Source organism: Ceratotherium simum, chromosome 39 (genome assembly GCF_057802395.1).
Source record: "Ceratotherium simum simum isolate JZ-2026a chromosome 39, ASM5780239v1, whole genome shotgun sequence".
NCBI classification, from domain to species: domain Eukaryota; kingdom Metazoa; phylum Chordata; class Mammalia; order Perissodactyla; family Rhinocerotidae; genus Ceratotherium; species Ceratotherium simum.
In genome coordinates this window covers 4,406,012-4,423,892 of record NC_141938.1, presented here as the reverse complement: position 1 = coordinate 4,423,892, position 17,881 = coordinate 4,406,012, and the positions used below count along the sequence as shown (strand labels likewise).

General features: G+C 41.0%; 1 protein-coding gene and 1 long non-coding RNA gene across 3 annotated transcripts in view; one reads left to right on the top strand and one right to left on the bottom strand.

Annotated features, from left to right (window-relative positions):
* The window catches only part of LOC147912110 (uncharacterized), a 360,528-nt gene that overhangs the window by 152,327 nt on the left and 190,320 nt on the right, over positions 1-17,881 (bottom strand). The gene's annotated exons all lie outside the window — the stretch shown is intronic.
* LOC147912113 (zinc finger protein 136-like) lies at positions 678-14,683 on the top strand. Of its 2 annotated transcripts, none has more exons than XM_087426029.1 (5): positions 678-800; positions 11,648-11,718; positions 12,747-12,873; positions 13,901-13,961; positions 14,327-14,683. In XM_087426029.1, the coding sequence occupies exons 2-5, from the start codon at positions 11,698-11,700 to the stop codon at positions 14,349-14,351; spliced, it is 234 nt and encodes a 77-aa protein (XP_087282155.1). In that variant the 5' UTR covers positions 678-800; positions 11,648-11,697; the 3' UTR covers positions 14,352-14,683. The 2 variants fall into 2 exon arrangements, with proteins under 2 accessions (XP_087282155.1, XP_087282156.1); XM_087426030.1 differs by lacking the exon at positions 678-800 and adding an exon at positions 4,438-4,551.

Sequence of the window (17,881 nt, the reverse complement as noted above, 5' to 3'; positions counted from 1 at the left end):
ATAGCTATCAGCATAGACTCTCTGTTCGGGCGTCATCACATTCCTAAGGAACTCAAAAAAGCAGTTATCATCTTCTCGCAGCTGGGAGGCACATGGGCAAGCAGGGGTCGTAAAATCTACAGAGCAGTTAGATCTCCTGGAGGGCGCACATCCAGCTGGGTTAGTTTGTCAGAGGTCATTCAAAGTTATAATCGAGTTTTTCTTTTCTACAATATGGCTTCCCTCATGTCAACCTTGTCTTGAGCCGGTATCAGTTCCATGAGTGACACTGCAGTCTTACGCCAAGCCCTTGACCCCTAGAAGACATGAGACCCTCTTGTTCCAGCGTGGCCTGGCCTGGGCCACCCTCTTGTCTGTACTTGCTCCTCCTTGAAACTGACTCAGGAATTCCATGTGCACACCTGTCACCATGCGTTCATAAAGGGGGGGAACAACAGTGTCAGTCCCAGGCCTGGAAAACGTTCTGTTTAAATGTAAATGACTCAGGCGGGGACAGGTTAGCACCCACCGGGCAGAAGCTGGTTCCACGGAGCAAGGCACCCTCCTGCTCCGCTGTCACTCAGGGCTGAGGGGGCGTGGCCTTTGGTAACTGTCCAATCAGGGGCGCCACTGGGACAAGTGGGTGGGACGATGCAGCACAGCAGCATGGAAGTCCCTTCTGTGTCCGGCCTAGATGGGGATGGTCAGTCGCCTGCCGTTAACGGTCCCTGGTGGCTCTGTCACAGCCTCTGTCACGCTGTGATCTGCACTGGCCGTGGGAGTCATAGGAAGGACGCAGGGGACCCGGGAGACTAGAAATGGTGAGTGTGCGGCCCCGGGTGAGGAGACGGGGAGGAGGGGCTGGTCGGAACCGGCCGTGGCGGGACCGGCCTCCCCGCGGTCACCTCCGAGTCCGCGGACCCGAGTCCGCGGGGGCGCCGCTCGGACCTCAGTCCCCTCCGGCCGCAGCGTGGGGGCGGGCCGGCAGCCGGGACCCCGGGCGACATGTCTGTCACTGCACGTGGTGACTTCAGCCCCGGAGCCTCCCTGGACAGCCCTGAGCTACAGCCCTGAATCTTCTCAGATTGTACGGTGACCGCGGGGAGGCTCATCAGGAACAATAGTGACTCCGTGTCCAGGGTTCCTGTGTGAGAGGAGCTGTGGGGTCCCCAATTCCTCCTTTCTCTCCAGAGGGCTCCCATTTTCTCCTGAGTTTTCCAAATGTTTGGGGAGCAGGCTCTCAAATCCATGATTCTCTCTCCACAGCCCAGCTTTTCCTAGAACTGACAATAAATCCCTGAATTTTCAGATCTCTCCCCACATTCCCAAAGCCAGCTGCCCGTCACTGAACTGCAGCGTCATTATCAGCTATGCACCTTTCGTGGCCCATTTCAAACAGACCCAATATTTTTACTATTTCTCATTATTCCCCAGAGCCATGGGTGACTTTTTTTTTAACGATTATATTTGTCAGGATATTTTACATTAGAAGACAGCAGAAAATAACCACCTGGAACTACACTGCATGAAATCCAGTGCGAGAGTCTCCCCCCAGGATCCTTCTGGGCACAGACATCCTGTGGGAAGTCATTTGGGTGGAGGGTCCTCTTGAGAAACTTTCCTGGGTGATCTGTCCCGTCAGTCTTCCCCTCACTGGGTTGTGACCTTGAAAATATTTACTCACTTATTTAACTCTCCATTTTTCAATAGGGGTAAAGTGTATTTAATCAACTGAGTTTGAAATGCAGTATAAAATATTTCCAAGCTAGTAAGAAAGAGGTGAATTCCAAAAAATAAAATATTCCTGCATTGCATTCCATTTGTTAAGAATTCTGATTTCACTCTTTCTTCCCCTGAGTGTGTGTAGTAAGTTTCTGAGGGCCATATTTACTTTTGGGTGTTTTCAAATGAAACTCCAGGGCTTAGACATGCAGACCACAAGTGTCCAAGTGTGATTAATTATTTACCAACCAATTTCTTGCCATAGAAATAATAATTAACTGTCATCTTTTTTTTCTAAAAGGAATAGATATTTGGGGTTTTCTGGTTGAACTAGTAAAAGTGCCTTACAATTTTCTTCCCTCCTTTTTGCATATAGGATGCGTTTAAATGGTTTTGCTGGATTGTTCAAACACTGGGTTTGCATCATTTAAAGTATCAGTGGTGTTCTTTTTTTTTTTAAGATTTTATTTATTTTATTTTTTCCCCCCAAAGCCCCAGCAGATAGTTGTATGTCATAGCTGCACATCCTTCTAGTTGTGGCATGTGGGACTCGGCCTCAGGATGGACGGAGAAGTGGTGCCTCGATGCGCACCCGGGATCCGAACCCGGGCCGCCAGCATTGCAGCGCGCGCACTTAACCACCAAGCCACAGGGCCGGCCCATCAGTGGTGTTCTAAAGCAACTCCGGTGAGGAGGAGACCCAGTAGTCATTGACCAAAGCTAAGGCCCCCTTGGGCCTGCACAGGGAAGGACTTGAAGGCCCAGTTGTTCTTCCTCGAGAGCCTCCCCCTGCAGGTGTCCTGCCTGCTCACACCCCCCATGGAAGGAGCCTCTATACTGAGAGGAGCTGCAGAGCCCTGGAAAGCTGGGGGTGCACGTGCCCATGGGAAGAGGAGGGGGTTGATCTCCTTTCTTAGATTGTGGTTGTGGTTCCTTAGGCCTAGACAGTTTTAGATGTTATGTTTGAATTTTGAACCCACAGTGTAAGTTCAGTGAGAGCGTAATTTGTGCACATTGAGAAAGTCTGTGAAGATCAGGTGTTCTGTCCTGTGGACAAAGAGTTCATTAATTTGGGAGTTCATTTGGGTCAGAACCTGCAACTGAATCCAGCTGAGTTTTCCTCATTGTGAGAAGGGAAGCCTGAGAGAGGGAGCATGTGCATTATTCCTTGGGGAGGGGAGGGCGTGTGGAGCTCCCAGAGTTCAGTCCTGTGGCTGCTCAGGTGCCCCACCCCCCTCCACCAGGGACTGACCCACTCCAGGGGTTCTATCTTGACTGAGAGGGCCTAGACCCCAAGTTTGGGAATATGGTTAACTTTCCAAGTGTGAGTTTTCCTTTTGACCTGTAGGCAAGCAGGCTGCTTCTATAAGCTGATTTGAATATTTGTGTTTCCTTGGATTCCTTTATGAACTGAAGATTGCAGCCCTCTGATTCTGGTTTCATTTGCCCTTGGGGTTTTAAAATGTAAGTTGATTGAGTTATGATGTGAGTAAGGGAAGAAAATTGTGGAACCAAATAAAAGTTTTGTTCCATTTAGGCAAGAGAACCTCAAGATGTGAGATGGGTTTATTTAAGCTCTCAGGTGCATATCATTTTTGTTGTTGTTGTTGTTGTTGTTTTTTGGTTTTGGTGAGGAAGATTAGCCCTGAGCTAACATCTGTGCCCGTCTTCCTCTATTTTGGATGTGGGTCACTGCCACAGCATGGCTTGACGAGTGGTGTGGGTCCATGCCCAGGATCCAAACCTGCAAACCTCAGGCTGGCAAAGCAGAGCATGCTGAACTTAACCAGCAGGCATGGGGCCAGCCCCATATTCCATTTTTAGGTCAGTTTTTGTGTGTCCATGTCCCTAGAAAGCTTTGATATTTAAAAGGATATAGTGTTCCTAAGGCAAATGAATTCCTATTTTAATGTATTCAAGGAAAGAGCACTTGAGTTTCTATTTTCATTGATATGAAGAAACAGGTCAAATCTTCTGTAAATCTTTAAAATTCCTAGTTTATGTCAGGGCTTAATTGCAAACCCCTAATGCATTATAATATACTACTCCATCCTGATAATATCCCCAGTGTAAATATAGTGGACTGACAAACTATAATGTCCTTTATCCTTTCTGTTGGAAAGGGATTTGTAAATTTTTTATGGTTTATAGTTTTATATCTATTAGTGTTTAATGGACTAAATCTTGAGGTGGTTTCCTATGTAGAAATGTTAAAATTAAATTAAATTTTCACCAAAAGTTATTTAAAAATAATGATCAAGCATCAGGAAATATAGTGTATATAAATTTCTCTCCTTATTCTAAATAAATAATGCATGGGAAGGTTTAAAAAATTCCTGAGAGGAAACTAACTTAAAAAGACTCCCTGCCTGTGTATCCTGCCCCCCTCCTCTGCTCTCACTCCAGCCCCGCTCAAATGACCAGTTTTGGAGAACTGCTTCATCCTCCTGTTAGTGTTTATATAAAAACAAGCCAGTGTGAATGCCTATTTTTCTTACACTGTCTGTTCTTGTAATGAGTGCCCAGGGTCCACATATTTGGTGTTTGGCTTCTGAACACTTAAGCCTCACCCCTCCCTTTCCCCTAGGCCTTCTTGTCTGGACGGGCTGATGAGAAAGCCTGGAGGCTCCTGCACTGTGAGCTGCTGCTTGCTGGGCAGCTCCTCCTGTGAGCTGTGCTGCCCTGTGTGTATTGTTGACTCCAGCAAACCTGGATTCTAATTACAGGGGGTTCCACGTTGGCAGTTTGGGAAATTCTTGGCGGTTTTCCTCGACTTTGGGAGCAGGCATACAGGAATGAGGCCGTCAGTCCATATCTTGAGTGGAATCCGTCTGTGTGTTTGGAGTGAAGGTGAGACGGAGGATGGAGTTACCTTGACATTAGCAGGAGCCTGGGGTTATATGGATGATTATACCCTGTGAATGAGCTGAGCCCATCAGATGGTCACTTCCTAAAGAGCAGTCATTGCAGAGAGGAAGAAGAGACAGGAAAATACAGTCAGTAGGTAGCAACATTAGAGAGGGCTCACCAGGACCCCTAAGTAACTCTGCTGCTGTGGCCAGCCCTGCATCGATTACAACAAAGATCCCGACCCTCTGGGTTGTAGTGACAACACCCACAGTCTGAGTTGGGTGCAGCAAAGAGATTAGTTCAAACCCGACTTAAGCCTGGGTTCCTTAAACTCTATAAAGCAACCAATTGTCATGGAGGAGGCCTCTAACCCTGATGGCAGTGACTGAGGCTCTCAGGAGGAGGACCTTAAGTTGTCCATAGGCTTCTGATGAAGAAATCTGCCCTGGTGCCACATTATATGCCATTAGAGCTGCAATTATCTCCAGGTACTGAGATTTCTTGAACATAGAGGGGCTCACAAGCACTGAGCATGTGACCCTCTACTGAGTTGCCTATAGTGCCTTTGGCTCTGCAGAGCGCACCCTGCCAGCTCTGCCTGGTGACTGACACATGTTTGTGATATGATGGAGCATAACCTTGGCCCTGCAACTTATGCCACCTGCAGGAGGAGAATGGCATTTCTTTCTTCAGTTCATTGAAAGATGACTAGGGTAATAGAAGGGGTTCACCCCTCTCCTAGACACCTTGGTTCCCTGGGTAGTTCCTTGGGATTAACTGAATGCACAGCACTGAGGAGCATAGACTTGAAGGATGACAGTACACATTCATACATGATGGAGCTCAGTGGAGAGTTCCTGTTCCTCATCCCTTAATTGGGATATCCCCTGATGACCCAAACCCGAGGGTCACCACATCTAACCAAATATCAGGCAGTCATCTTACTCCTGGCCAAACATTGGCCTCATCTGCATATTTTCACAAAATCTTGGATGATTGTCTAAGAGATGCCCCTTTGTGCTAAAAAAGAATTTTGAGAATCTCTTGACCCAGAGATACTCAAAATAGAAATCAAGGTAACACTTGTCTGTACCTTACTAGGTCTACAATACGAGGACTCACCAGGACACTCATTATCCTGGTGTTGGAGGATATAGGTTCTATCCTATAGGTCGGAGTTCTGACACTACTAACAGTAACCATGGCACTTCTCAGAGAATACAGTGCCCTGCTCTCCAACAAGACATTCGATGCAAGTTCCACCTCCCGTATGGGTCCCAGGCTCACAGAGCACCATACCGGCTTATTGAAATATGTTGAAGTCAGTTGAATGAGAGATGTGTTGTTTCCTTCAGCAGGGGTGAATTATAATGACTCTGTCTTCATCTTTTTCTTGAAAGATTTCAGGGTTTTTTGACCAGCTTTAGGTTTACAGAAAAATTGATCAGAATTTAGAGAGTTACACATGACTCTTCTCTCTGCCTCTGCACAGTTTACACTCTCTTTCACATTTTGTATTACTGTGGTACAATTGTTACAATTTCCAATCCCACATTGATGCATTTCCGTGCCCAGTGTACATTAGCATTGACTCTTTGTGTTATACAATGTACGGGTTTTGGCAAATGTATAATGACATGGATCCATCATTCCTGTATCATAGAGTGTAGTTTCACCTCCCTACAACTCCTCTGTGCTCCACCTCTTGATTCATCCCTCCCCCAACCCCCAAATTCTTCACAACCAATGATCTTTCTACTGGCTCATGCTTTGTCTTTTCCAGAATGTCATATACTTGGAATCATACACTACATAGCCTTGTCACATTGGCTTCTTTCCCTTCGCAATATAATTTTAAGGTTCCTCCGTGTGTTTTCTTGGCTTGATACCTCATTTCTTTTTATCACTGAACAGTATTTCATTGTATGGATGCCCCAGTAATTGTTTTTTCTATTTGACTCTTGAAGGACATTTTGCTTAAAACTCTAACTCTTGCCAATTGTGAACAAAGCGCCTATAAACATTCATGTGTAGGTTTTGTGTGAACATGTTTCAACTCATTTGGACAAATACCAAGGAGTGTGATTGCTGGATCTTACTCTATGTAGTAACAGTGTATTTTTATTTGAAAGAAAGTTCCTGTCTGTCATTGTGGGTGTACCAAATTCCGCTTTCACCAGCAATGACTGAGGATTACCTGTAGCTTTGCTTCTTCACTCATAGTTGGTGTTCTGAGTGTTTTGAGTTTTACTCATTTAACAAGTGTTTAATGGTCCCTCATTGTTGTTTTATTTGCAATTTCCTAGTGACATTTGATGTGGAGCATGTGAAAATAAGCATATTGCTTATTTCCCATCTATATATCTTCTTCAGTGAGAAGTCTGTTCAGATTTTTTCTCACTCTTTAATTGGGTTGTTTGTCTTCTGACTGATGAGTTTTAAGAATTCTTTGGATATTTCACATACCAGTCACTTATCCAATCAGTGTTTTACAAAGATTTTTCTCTCACTGTGTTAATTGTGTTGTTATTCTCTTAACACTGTCTTTCTCAGAGCTTTCTCAGAGTGGTTTTTCATTTTAATGAAGTAAATTTTTTTTCTTTTGTGGACCTTGCTTTTTGGTTTTTTATCTAAAAATTCATCTCCAAACCCAAGGCCATCTATATTTTCTCCTATGTTACCTTCTAGGAGTTTATTCCTTTAGCATTTTACATTTAGATCTGTCATGTGTTTTTGTTTTTTTTTTTTTTTTTAATTTTATTTATTTATTATTTTTTTCCCCCAAAGCCCCAGTAGATAGTTGTATGTCACAGGTGCACATCCTTCTAGTTGCTGTATGTGGGACACGGCCTCAGCATGGCCGGAGAAGCAGTGCGTCAGTGCACGCCCGGGATCCGAACCCGGGCCGCCAGCAGCGGAGCGCACGCACTTAACCACTAAGCCACGGGGCCGGCCCCTGTCATGTGTTTTGACTTAATTTTTGTGAAAGCTGTAACGCCCGTGTCTACATTCCTTTCGTGTGTGTGTGTTTGCATGTGGATTTCCATTATTTCCACCACTGTTTGTTTAAAAGACTTTCTTTTTCATTTTCCCTTTCTTCTTTGTCAAAGATCAATTGACTGTATCTGTTTGGATCTCTAAGGAAAACCATTGACATGTATTCTTCCACCTTACTATACTCTCTTATTAATTCCATGAGTTATTTCTGTTGTTGTGAGTTCTTTCAGATGTTTCACAGAGAGAATCATGTCATATGGAACAAATGTTATAAATTTAGCTACAGGTTTTGTGAAGATGTTCTTTCTCAAGTGGAAGTTGCCTTCTATTACTAGTTTCTTATCATAAATGGATGTTGGATTTTATCAAATGGTTTTTTATTTTCTTTCCCTCCTCCTTTCCTTTCTGATATTAGTAATTTCTGTTTTCCCTCTTTTCTTTGCTATCTTGACTAGATGTTTATCAATTTTATTAGTATTATCAGCCTTATTTGTTTGAATTTTCTGCATGGATTTCCCACAATGACATTGATTTCTTTTCTTTTTTTTTTTTTTTGTGAGGAGATCAGCTCTGAGCTAACATCCATGCCAATCCTCCTCTTTTTTTGCTGAGGAAGACTGGCCCTGAGCTAACATCCATTGCCAATCCTCCTCCTTTTTTTTTTCCTCCCCAAAGCCCCAGTAGATAGTTGTATGTTATAGTTGCACATCCTTCTAGTTGCTGTATGTGGGATGCCGCCTCAGCATGGCCAGACAGGTGGTGCATCGGTGCACGCCCAGGGTCTGAACCCAGGCTGCCAGCAGCAGAGCACGCGCACTTAACTGCTAAGCCACGGGGCGGCCCATTCTTTTCTAATTTTTATTATTTATTTTATTGTGCTTACTTTGGGTTTAATTTGTTCTTTATTTTATTGTTTCCTAAGGTAGATGCTTATATTATTGATTAGACATCTTTGTTTTTACAGGGTATTTCTTCAATGGCAGAAATTTCCCTCTAGGTACTGCTTTTGCTGCATCCAAGAACATTTCATATGTTATGTTTTTATTTTGTTTACTTCAAAATAGTTTTTTATTTCTCTTTAGACTTCTTTATCGATCCTATATATTATTTGGACATGTGATATTGAATCTCCATGTATTGGGGCAGTTTCTAACCATCTTGCTGTTATTGACTTCTAGATGAATGCTTATGTGGTTTGAGAGCATATTCTGTATGATTTCTGTTTTTTCAAGTTTATTAAGGTGTACTTTATGTCCTAGAATGTGGTTTGTCTTGGTGAATGTTCCATGTGAACTTGAAAAGAAAGTATGTTCTGCTGTTGTATATGAATTATCCCATGGATTACAATGAAATCCAATTGTTTCACAGTGTTGTTCAGTTCACCTGTGTCCGTCTTCTCTTCCTGCCTACTGAAATCTATAATTTGTGATAAAGAATGTTGATTTCTACAGCTGTAACACTGGATTCATGTATTTCTCCTTGCATTCTATCAGTTCTTGTCTCATATATTTTGCCCCTCTGTTGTTATGCAGGTACACATGAAGCATTGCTGTGCCTTCTTGGAGAATAGACTCCTTTATCAATATCTAATGCCCCTCTCTATCTCTGAACTTTCCTTGGTTTGTAATATGCATTCTCTATAATTCATATACCTATGGCAGCTTTCTTTTGAATAGTGTTGGCACGGTCTGTTATACTCCATCCCTTTACACTTCATCTATCTGTGTCGTTATACTTACAATTGGGGTCTTGTAGACAACATATAATTGTATTTTTTGAAATCTAATGTTACTGTGTCTTTCAATTATATTGAGAGTATTGATGATTAAAGTGGTTATTGAGGGCCGGCCCTGTGGCTTGGTGGTTAAGTGCGTGCGCTGCGATGCTGGTGGCCCGGGTTCGGATCCCGGGTGCGCATCGAGGCACCACTTCTCCGTTCATCCTGAGGCCGAGTCCCACATACAGCAACTAGAAGGATGTGCAGCTACGACACACAACTATCCAATGGGGCTTTGGGGGTAAAAAATAAAAATAAATAAAATCTTAAAAAAAAAAAATAAATAAATAAAGTGGTTATTGATACAGTTGGATTAATATTTACCAAAAGCTTTACAATTTTCCATTTTTTCCCTTGATGTTTGTTTCTTTTGGTCTTCCACCTTTTTTCTGCCTTCTCTGGCTGAAATTGAGCATTTATTTATTTATTTATTTTTTGGGGTGCTAACTAGACTTTTTTGTTCAGACTTTATTTTTTAGAGCAGCACTTTTAGGTTCACTGCAAAATTGGGCAGAAGATACAGAGATTTCCCATATATTCCATGCCCCCACACATGCATAGCCTCCCCCACTGTCAACCAGAGTAGTACATTTGTTACCATTGATGAACTTACACTGACACATGATTATCACCCAAAGTCCATAGTTTATGTTAGGGTTCAGTCTTGGTGTTGTATGAAATTGAGCATTTACTCTGATGGTTGTTTTCTCCTCTCATCATATTACCTACAGACTTTTATTTATTTATTTATTTCTTTATTTTGTGAGGAAGATCAGCCCTGAGCTAACATCTATTGCCAATCCTCCTCCTCCTTTTTTTTCCCCCCAAAGCCCCAGTAGATAGTTGTATGTCATAGCTGCACATCCTTCTAGTTGCTGTATGTGGGACGCCGCTTCAGCATGGCTGGAGAAGCGGTGCGTCGGTGCATGCCCAGGATCTGAACCCGGGCCTCCAGTAGCGGAGTGCGAGCACTTAACCACTAAGCCACGGGGCCGGCCCTTACCTACACATTTTGATAAAACATTTTTTAAAGGTTGCCCTTGAGTTTTCAGCATACATTTACAACTAACCCACCTCCTCTGCCAAATAACACTCCACCACTTCCCTGTTATGCAGGTTCCTCTTAACACACTAGTCCCAATTTCCCCTTCCCTGTCATTTGTCACATTGCTGTCATTTTTATTTCACTTGTCCATAAGCCTCTCATTACAAAATACATTGTTGAGGGCCGGCCCTGTGGCTTGGTGGTTAAGTGCGCGCGCTGCGATGCTGGCGGCCCGGGTTCGGATCCCGGGTGCGCATCGAGGCACCACTTCTCCGTTCATCCTGAGGCCGAGTCCCACATACAGCAACTAGAAGGATGTGCAGCTACGACACACAACTATCCACTGGGGCTTTGGGGGGAAAAAATAAAATAAATAAAATCTTAAAAAAAAAAAAAAAATACATTGTTGCTAATGTTATTTTAAACAAAGCATCACCTGTTATATTAATTATAAGAAATATAAATATATTTTACCTTCATTTTTTCATTTTATGAAAAATTTTTATCATTTACATTGTTTCTGATAAATTTTTGAACATTTTATTCAAAGTAGGTGTACTCATGACAAATTTCCTCAATTTTTGTCTCAGAAAGTCCTTATTTCTCCTTTATTGCTGAAGGACAATTTTTCTTTACAGAGAATTCTAGGAGACTGTTTTTTTTATTTTCAGAACTTTAAATATTTCACTCTGCTCTGCACTGGCTTGCATGGTTTTTGAAAAGAAGTCCAATTTAATTCAGATCTTTGTTTCTTTATACCTAAGATGTATTTCTTCTCTGGCACTTCTCACTGTATTGCCTGTCATTGATTTTTCTCTAGTTTGAATATGATATCCTTGGGTGTGCACTTTTAGTTTATCATGTTCAGTGTTCTCTGAGCTTCCTGGATGTACTTTTTGCCAACTATCATTAATTTTAGTAGATTTTGGTGATTATTACTTCACTTGTTTCTTCTCTTTCTTTCTGTCTTTCTTTTCCTTCAGATGTCCCCATTATGTATATTTTAAAATTTCTGTTAAAGAGAGTTGTCCTAGGCTTCATGGGCATCATCTGCTGTCTTTTTTGTTATTTTTGCCCTTGCATTAGACTTTGGTGAAATGGATTTTTTGTTTAATACAGATCTTCCTAAGAAGAGACTATCTGGCATATAATTCGAAAAGCTGTCCTTTTTTTCTCTTTTCCAATTTTGGATACACCATTTTGCCGTGTGACCTCAAGACTCTCATGGATCTAAGAATAATTGTTGATTTCAAGTTTGTTCATTTTCTTCCTGTTAGGTCAAGAATGACAGTTCTAACTTCCGTAACTGCAGCATCAGAAGGTGGCAATGCCTGATCTAGAGTGGCTGGTCAGTAAACACTTCTTCTTGAAGTTTGGGAATAGAGATTTTATGTACTTTTAGAGGAAACCACTGTTAAGTCCTTCACAATTTTATAATCATGGGCAAATTTACCATCAAAACGTTTTGGACTTCAATGAACTCCCTTGCAATCTGTAGTTTTTAGCCTGCCCCTCAAGTCCAACAAGTATCAGATACACGGTTAGTATTTGACCAGAAAGAGTTCTTATGGCACATTATTGTCTCAGTATGTGTTGTATAAATTGGTGGGAGGTAGCCTTGAGTCACTTGAGTATAGAGATTTTATGGTCTAAGTTGTCATGCCGCCTTCTTTTTGTCTGAGAACTATCTTCCAAATAATATTTGAGCCCATCAAATCATACAGAGAGAATGGAAGACCTGAGTCTACGATGAATATTACACAAGTTAAAAGCAATGATTCTCCATAAGAATATTTACATTCAGCCAGCTGCATCTGATTACCTGTAATGAACTAGAGTACTCCAAGACAATGTCTCCTGCTGGGCTTTGTTACAAGTTTGATTTCTACAGGCCTCCTGGACTCTCTGTTTGATGATGAGACTAGAAAAGAAGGCTTCTAGTAGTTTATTATGTTTTCATTTATTGAAACCTCATGCAGATTTGACCCTCTGTCTCATGAAGTGCTGTAATTGGTGAGTAATAAAGAAGATAAAAGAATTTTTCTCAAAATAAATCATTAGTCTTAAATGATAATATTTGTTTTATTTGTATAGTATTTCTATCATTTCCCAACATGCTCTGGACCCTGCCATTAGAGAGAAATATGATGTAATATGATCACAGTAAAATGTGTAAATAATTTCCATCTGTTCATAAAGCTTTTAGTTTGATGAGGAAGTGTATACAGAAAAACTGAGTTTTTGACAATCATGGCATAGAATAAATGCTTGGAGATAAGAGAATCATACGTAAGTAAATTTGCTACAAATGGAGTATAGATCCCCACTGCTGTCAGTCTTATGCATTCTATTCTGTACATGTTTGTAATGTTTTAGGACTCAGTGGCTATTGAGGATGTGATTCTGATCTTCACTGCAGAGGAGTGGGCTTTACTGGATCCTTTACAGAAGAAACTCTACAGAGATGTGATGTGGGAAACTTTCAGGAACCTGGCCTCAATAGGTAAGAATGAGGACATTCTTTCACACTGTCAATCAGAGAAGAAGTGTTAGTTGTCCATTAACATTGTTCCAAGATATAGAATGTGGAAAGTGGAGAGGTTGGTAAAAACAAACAAACAAACAAAAAACTAGAAATTGTCATAGCTCATCATGGTCTTATTTTTTTTTTTTTTTTTTTGTGAGGAAGATCAGCCCTGAGCTAACATCCATGCCAATCCTCCTCTTTTTGCTGAGGAAGACCAGCCCTGAGCTAACATATATTGCTAATCCTCCTCCATTTTTTCCCTTTTTCTCCCCAAAGCCCCAGTAGATAGCTGTATGTCATAGTTGCACGTCTTTCTAGTGCTGTATGTGGGACGCCGCCTCAGCACGGCCAGAGAAGCGGTGCGTTGGTGCACACCCGGGATCCAAACCCGGGCCGCCAGCAGCGGAGTGCACGCACTTAACCACTAAGCCACAGGGCCGGCCCCCATCATGGACTTAAAATCTAAAAATTTTTCTATAGGGGCTGGCCCCGTGGCACAGCAGTTAAGTGCATGCGTTCCGCTGCTGGAGGCCCGGGTTCAGATCCCAGGCGTGCACCAACACGCTGCTTGTCAGGCCATGCTCTGGTGGCATCCCACATAAAGTGAAGGAAGACGGGCACAGATGTTAGCTCAGGGCTAGTCTTCCTCAGGAAAAAGAGGAAGATTGGCATGGATGTTAGCTCAGGGCTGATCTTCCTCACAAAAAAATAAAAATAAACAAAAATTAAAAAAAAATATTGGGCTGGCCCCGTGGCTTAGCGGTTAAGTGCGTGCGCTCTGCTGCTGGCGGCCCGGGTTTGGATCCCAGGTGCGCACCGACCACGCTGCTTCTCTGGCCATACTGAGGCCACGTCCCACATACAGCAACTAGAAGGATGTGCAGCTATGACATACAACTATCTACTGTGTCTTTGGGGGGAAAAATAAAAAAATAAATAAATAAATAAACATTTTTCTATAACTTTAATACTTTGAAATTAACTTTCTGGCTCTGCACTTCAGGAAAAACATGGGAAGATCATGATATTGAAGATCAATACAGGAACCAGGGGAGAAAACTGAGGTGCGGCACACTCAAAATAGAAAGCAGCATGTCACATGAGAATCCTGGTATCTTATGAAATTTAAAAAGAAGGAAACAAAACAAATAACCCTCGTTTCAAATTTAGCTATTCTTAGAAAATTTCTCCAAACATGCCTTGTGAAATGTAATGTAGAGGTTCATTTATTGCAAAATAGTTCACTTGCAAGTAGTATTAATGAACCCCATCTATGAATATCACTGTTTGGATAATAGCAAGGGATCAATTTCCAAGAAATCAGACTAGGCAAAAAAACCTAGACTTTTCCTATAAATCATAATAAATATAACAAGTATAAAATCACTAAGAAAGAAATAATTAATAATGTGCTTCTCATTTGTTACAGAAATCATATGGTAGAGAGACTCTGAAAGTGAAGATGATAGTCAATGTGGAGAAAATTTCAGCCTTATTCCAAATCTCAATCTGAATAAAAAAACTACATGGGCTAAACCATGTGAATGCAGTGCATGTGGAAAAGCCTTCATGCATCATTCATCCCTTAATAGGCATGTTGGATGTCACACTGAACACAAACCATGTGACTATCAAAAATATGGAGAGATGCCATGTAAATGTAAAGAGTGTGGAAAGCCTTCACTTTTCCCAGTTATCTCCGAATACATGAAAGAACTCAAACTGGAGATAAACTGTATGAATGTAAAAAATGCAATAAGCATTCACTTCTTCAGTTCTCTATGAAAACATGAAAGAAATCACACTGGAGAGAAACCTCCTGAATGTAAGGAATGTGGGAAAGCCTTCACTTTTCAAGTTTTCTTCAAATACATGAAAGAACTCATACTAAAGAGAAACATGATAAATGTAAAAGATGCAGTAAAGCACTCACTTCTTCCCATAATCTTTGAGTACATGAAAGAATTCATACTGGAGAGAAACGCTATGAATGTTAGAAATGTGGGAAAGCCTTCATGAATCCCTCAAGCCTTCCAGCACACATAATCTTTCACATTGGAGATGGACCTTATAAATGTAAGGAATGTGGGAAAGCCTTCACTTTTCCCAGTTTTCTTCAAAAACATGGCAGAACTCATGGCAGAGAGAAACCCTATGAATGTAAAAAATGCAGTAAAGCATTCGCTTCTTCCAGTTCTCTTCGACTACATGAAAGAATTCATAACTAAGAGAAACCCTATGAATCTAAGGAATGTGAGAAAGCATTCACTTCTTTCAGATCACTTCAAAAATATGAATGAAGTCACACTGGAGAGAAACTGTGAATGCAAGGAAAGTGGGAAAGCCTTTATTCCTCATCAAAATTTTAAAGGATATGGGAGAATGCACACTAGAGGAAAGACCATGTAAATATGAAGAATGTGGGAAAGCCTTTTGTCATCCCAGTTCTTTCTGAAGACATGAAAAGATTCACTTGATAAAAACCTCACGAATATAAACAGCATCAGAAAGACTTCAATTGGCCCATATCCTTCTGTGTGAAACTCCCACCAAAAGCAAATATAAATGTAAGTAATATGAGAAAGCTTTATGGAAATTAAATTTTGTATAATGCTGTAGAAAACGTTCAATATGAAAGAGTTATTATAAAATTTTTAAATATATTGTTTTATCAAGAAACTTTCTTGGGCCGGCTCCGTGGCTTAGCGGTTAAGTGCGCGCGCTCTGATGCTGGCGGCCCGGGTTCGGATCCCAGGCACGCCCCAAGGCACCACTTCTCCGTCCAACCCGAGACCGAGTCCCATGTACAGCAACTAAAACGATGTGAACCTATGACATACAACTATCTACTGGGGCTTTGGGGGGAAAAAAATGAATAAATAAAATCTTTAAAAAAAAAAAAAAAAGAAACTTTCTTAAAGTGCAACGTTGGATTGTGGATTCCTATTAATTACTTTCAAAAATGAATATTCAGGTGAGAAAATTCTGCAAGTCATCCTTCATCAATAGTAAATAAGATTATTAGGTAGTGCTTTTTCTCTTAAATCAGTTAATATTTTCTCTTTAATTTTTTAAATAATGTTTTAATTGTTCTGTGTGAAGGGGCCATTGAAAAATGACAGTTTGTATTTGGTGGGATTTTCTTACTGGCCTTAATTGCAGTTCCTGGATATGCCTTATCCACTGTATATATTGTACCTTTCTTAGAGAAAGCTCCTTTTTTGGGCTGGTGGGTATAGGAGACTTTCTCTTTTCCATACTATTAAACAGTTGGAATTTGTATATTGCAAGTTTATCAAAGAATATACTTTGCCATGAATTCCTATTTTCATATTTGGGCCTTTGCTCTTTGTCCTTCCTTCTAACTGGTATTTGGTGAATAAACTTTAATTAAGTAGAAGCCTGTGATAGGGCAACAAAGTCTAGAGCTAGACACATCACCCCTATATTGTGTTATGTCTGTGAGGGTAATATTAAGAACTTGATCTTCAACAATCCATCCCTTTTATGGTCCCCTGTTGGAATTCACCAATAGCCTCACTTGCATGACATTTGAAGGCAGAAGCAAACAAGGCATTGGTCAGATTTTGGAGCCACCATACAAGGAGACAGACAGTTACCTGGCTGCTATGAGCACACCATGTTCCAGCCCATTTTCTGGATTCTTTGCCCTTCTAATCAAGAGTATCTTGAAAACCACCAACAACTGTTTGATTTCCATTTTCTTACAGGTATATTTTCCTCTGATGTTTTCACAAGTTTCACATCAAAGATACATTAGAGTTAAGATTTTTCTATGAGGCCTCTTTGTCCACCAGGAAACTAATTCAGACATTTGTGGTTGGGAGTATTCTCTGATTCCCCTCTTCTCTCGGTGACAGCTGTATAAGAAGTTCTAATGTGTATAGGGAACACCTTATACTGTTAATAGTGCTGGTGAGCATGTTTTCTTGATTCACCGTGACATCTGCAGTGGGGCATAAACAGAAGGACCTGGGAGTTTGTTTCTCTGCTGCATTGTGTAGTGGCTGCTCTGACCCAGTTCTTCCATGTGAGAACAATCCCTTTCTCATGTCAGGAAGACTGTGTTTCCTGTTACTTGTAGCTGAACATGTTCCTCAATATGTTTTCAATAATATTTGATTGTATGTCATTAAAACTACTTGCATTTCCTTGTGAAATGAATGCTTGTTTTATTGATATATTTTATCACATGTTCTAATCCATCATATGCTAATAAATATAATTTTTGTTTTAATTTCTCAGATAATATATTAAAATTCATTTTAATTATGGATTTTTCAGATATACATTGCAATTTTCTTCATTTAATTATTATACATCATGAATCAATTTTGTCATGTACATTACAAGTTCAAGTATTTTTTCCTCAGGAAACTGTGTTTTTATTCTTTTACATTTACAAGTTTTGTCATAAAATTTCTCATTCATTTTTAACCCAAAACTTAAAAACATGGTTTTTTCAGGGCCCTTCTTGCTAATGACCTGCAGGTTTGTACCTGCAGTCAAAGAGAGATGTGTAATGGATTCTAATAAGATTGACCACAGTCCCTAAAGGACTGTGAGGTATAACAGTGACAGGGTGCTCAGAAGGACTCCTTCCAAGATTTTGGCCCATGTGTTTTTTTTTTTTTTTTAATTTTTATTTGTTTATTTTTCCCCAAAGCCCCAGTAGATAGTTGTATGTCATAGTTGCACAGCCTTCTAGTTGCTGTATGTGGACGCGCCTCAGCATGGCGGGACAAGCGGTGTGTCGGTGCGCCGCCCGGGATCCGAACCCAGGCCGCCAGCAGCGCAGCGCGCAGCACTTAACTGCTAAGCCACGGGGTCGGCCCGCCCATGTGTTTTGAAGAAGCCAAGAACAATGTAGTTGAGCTCAAGTTAATTTGTAAGAAGTTCCAGTCAGTCATGTTAATTTAAGAAGGGAAACTTAGTCATCTTTATGATTTGGAATTTTATCTTT

Coding starts and splice junctions, on each gene's coding strand:
- LOC147912113 (XM_087426029.1), top strand. CDS start 11,698: ATGCCTGATCTAGAGTGGCTG. Junction 11,719..12,746: donor TGCCTGATCTAGAGTGGCTG/GTCAGTAAACAC, acceptor GTAATGTTTTAG/GACTCAGTGGCTATTGAGGA. Junction 12,874..13,900: donor CAGGAACCTGGCCTCAATAG/GTAAGAATGAGG, acceptor TCTGCACTTCAG/GAAAAACATGGGAAGATCAT.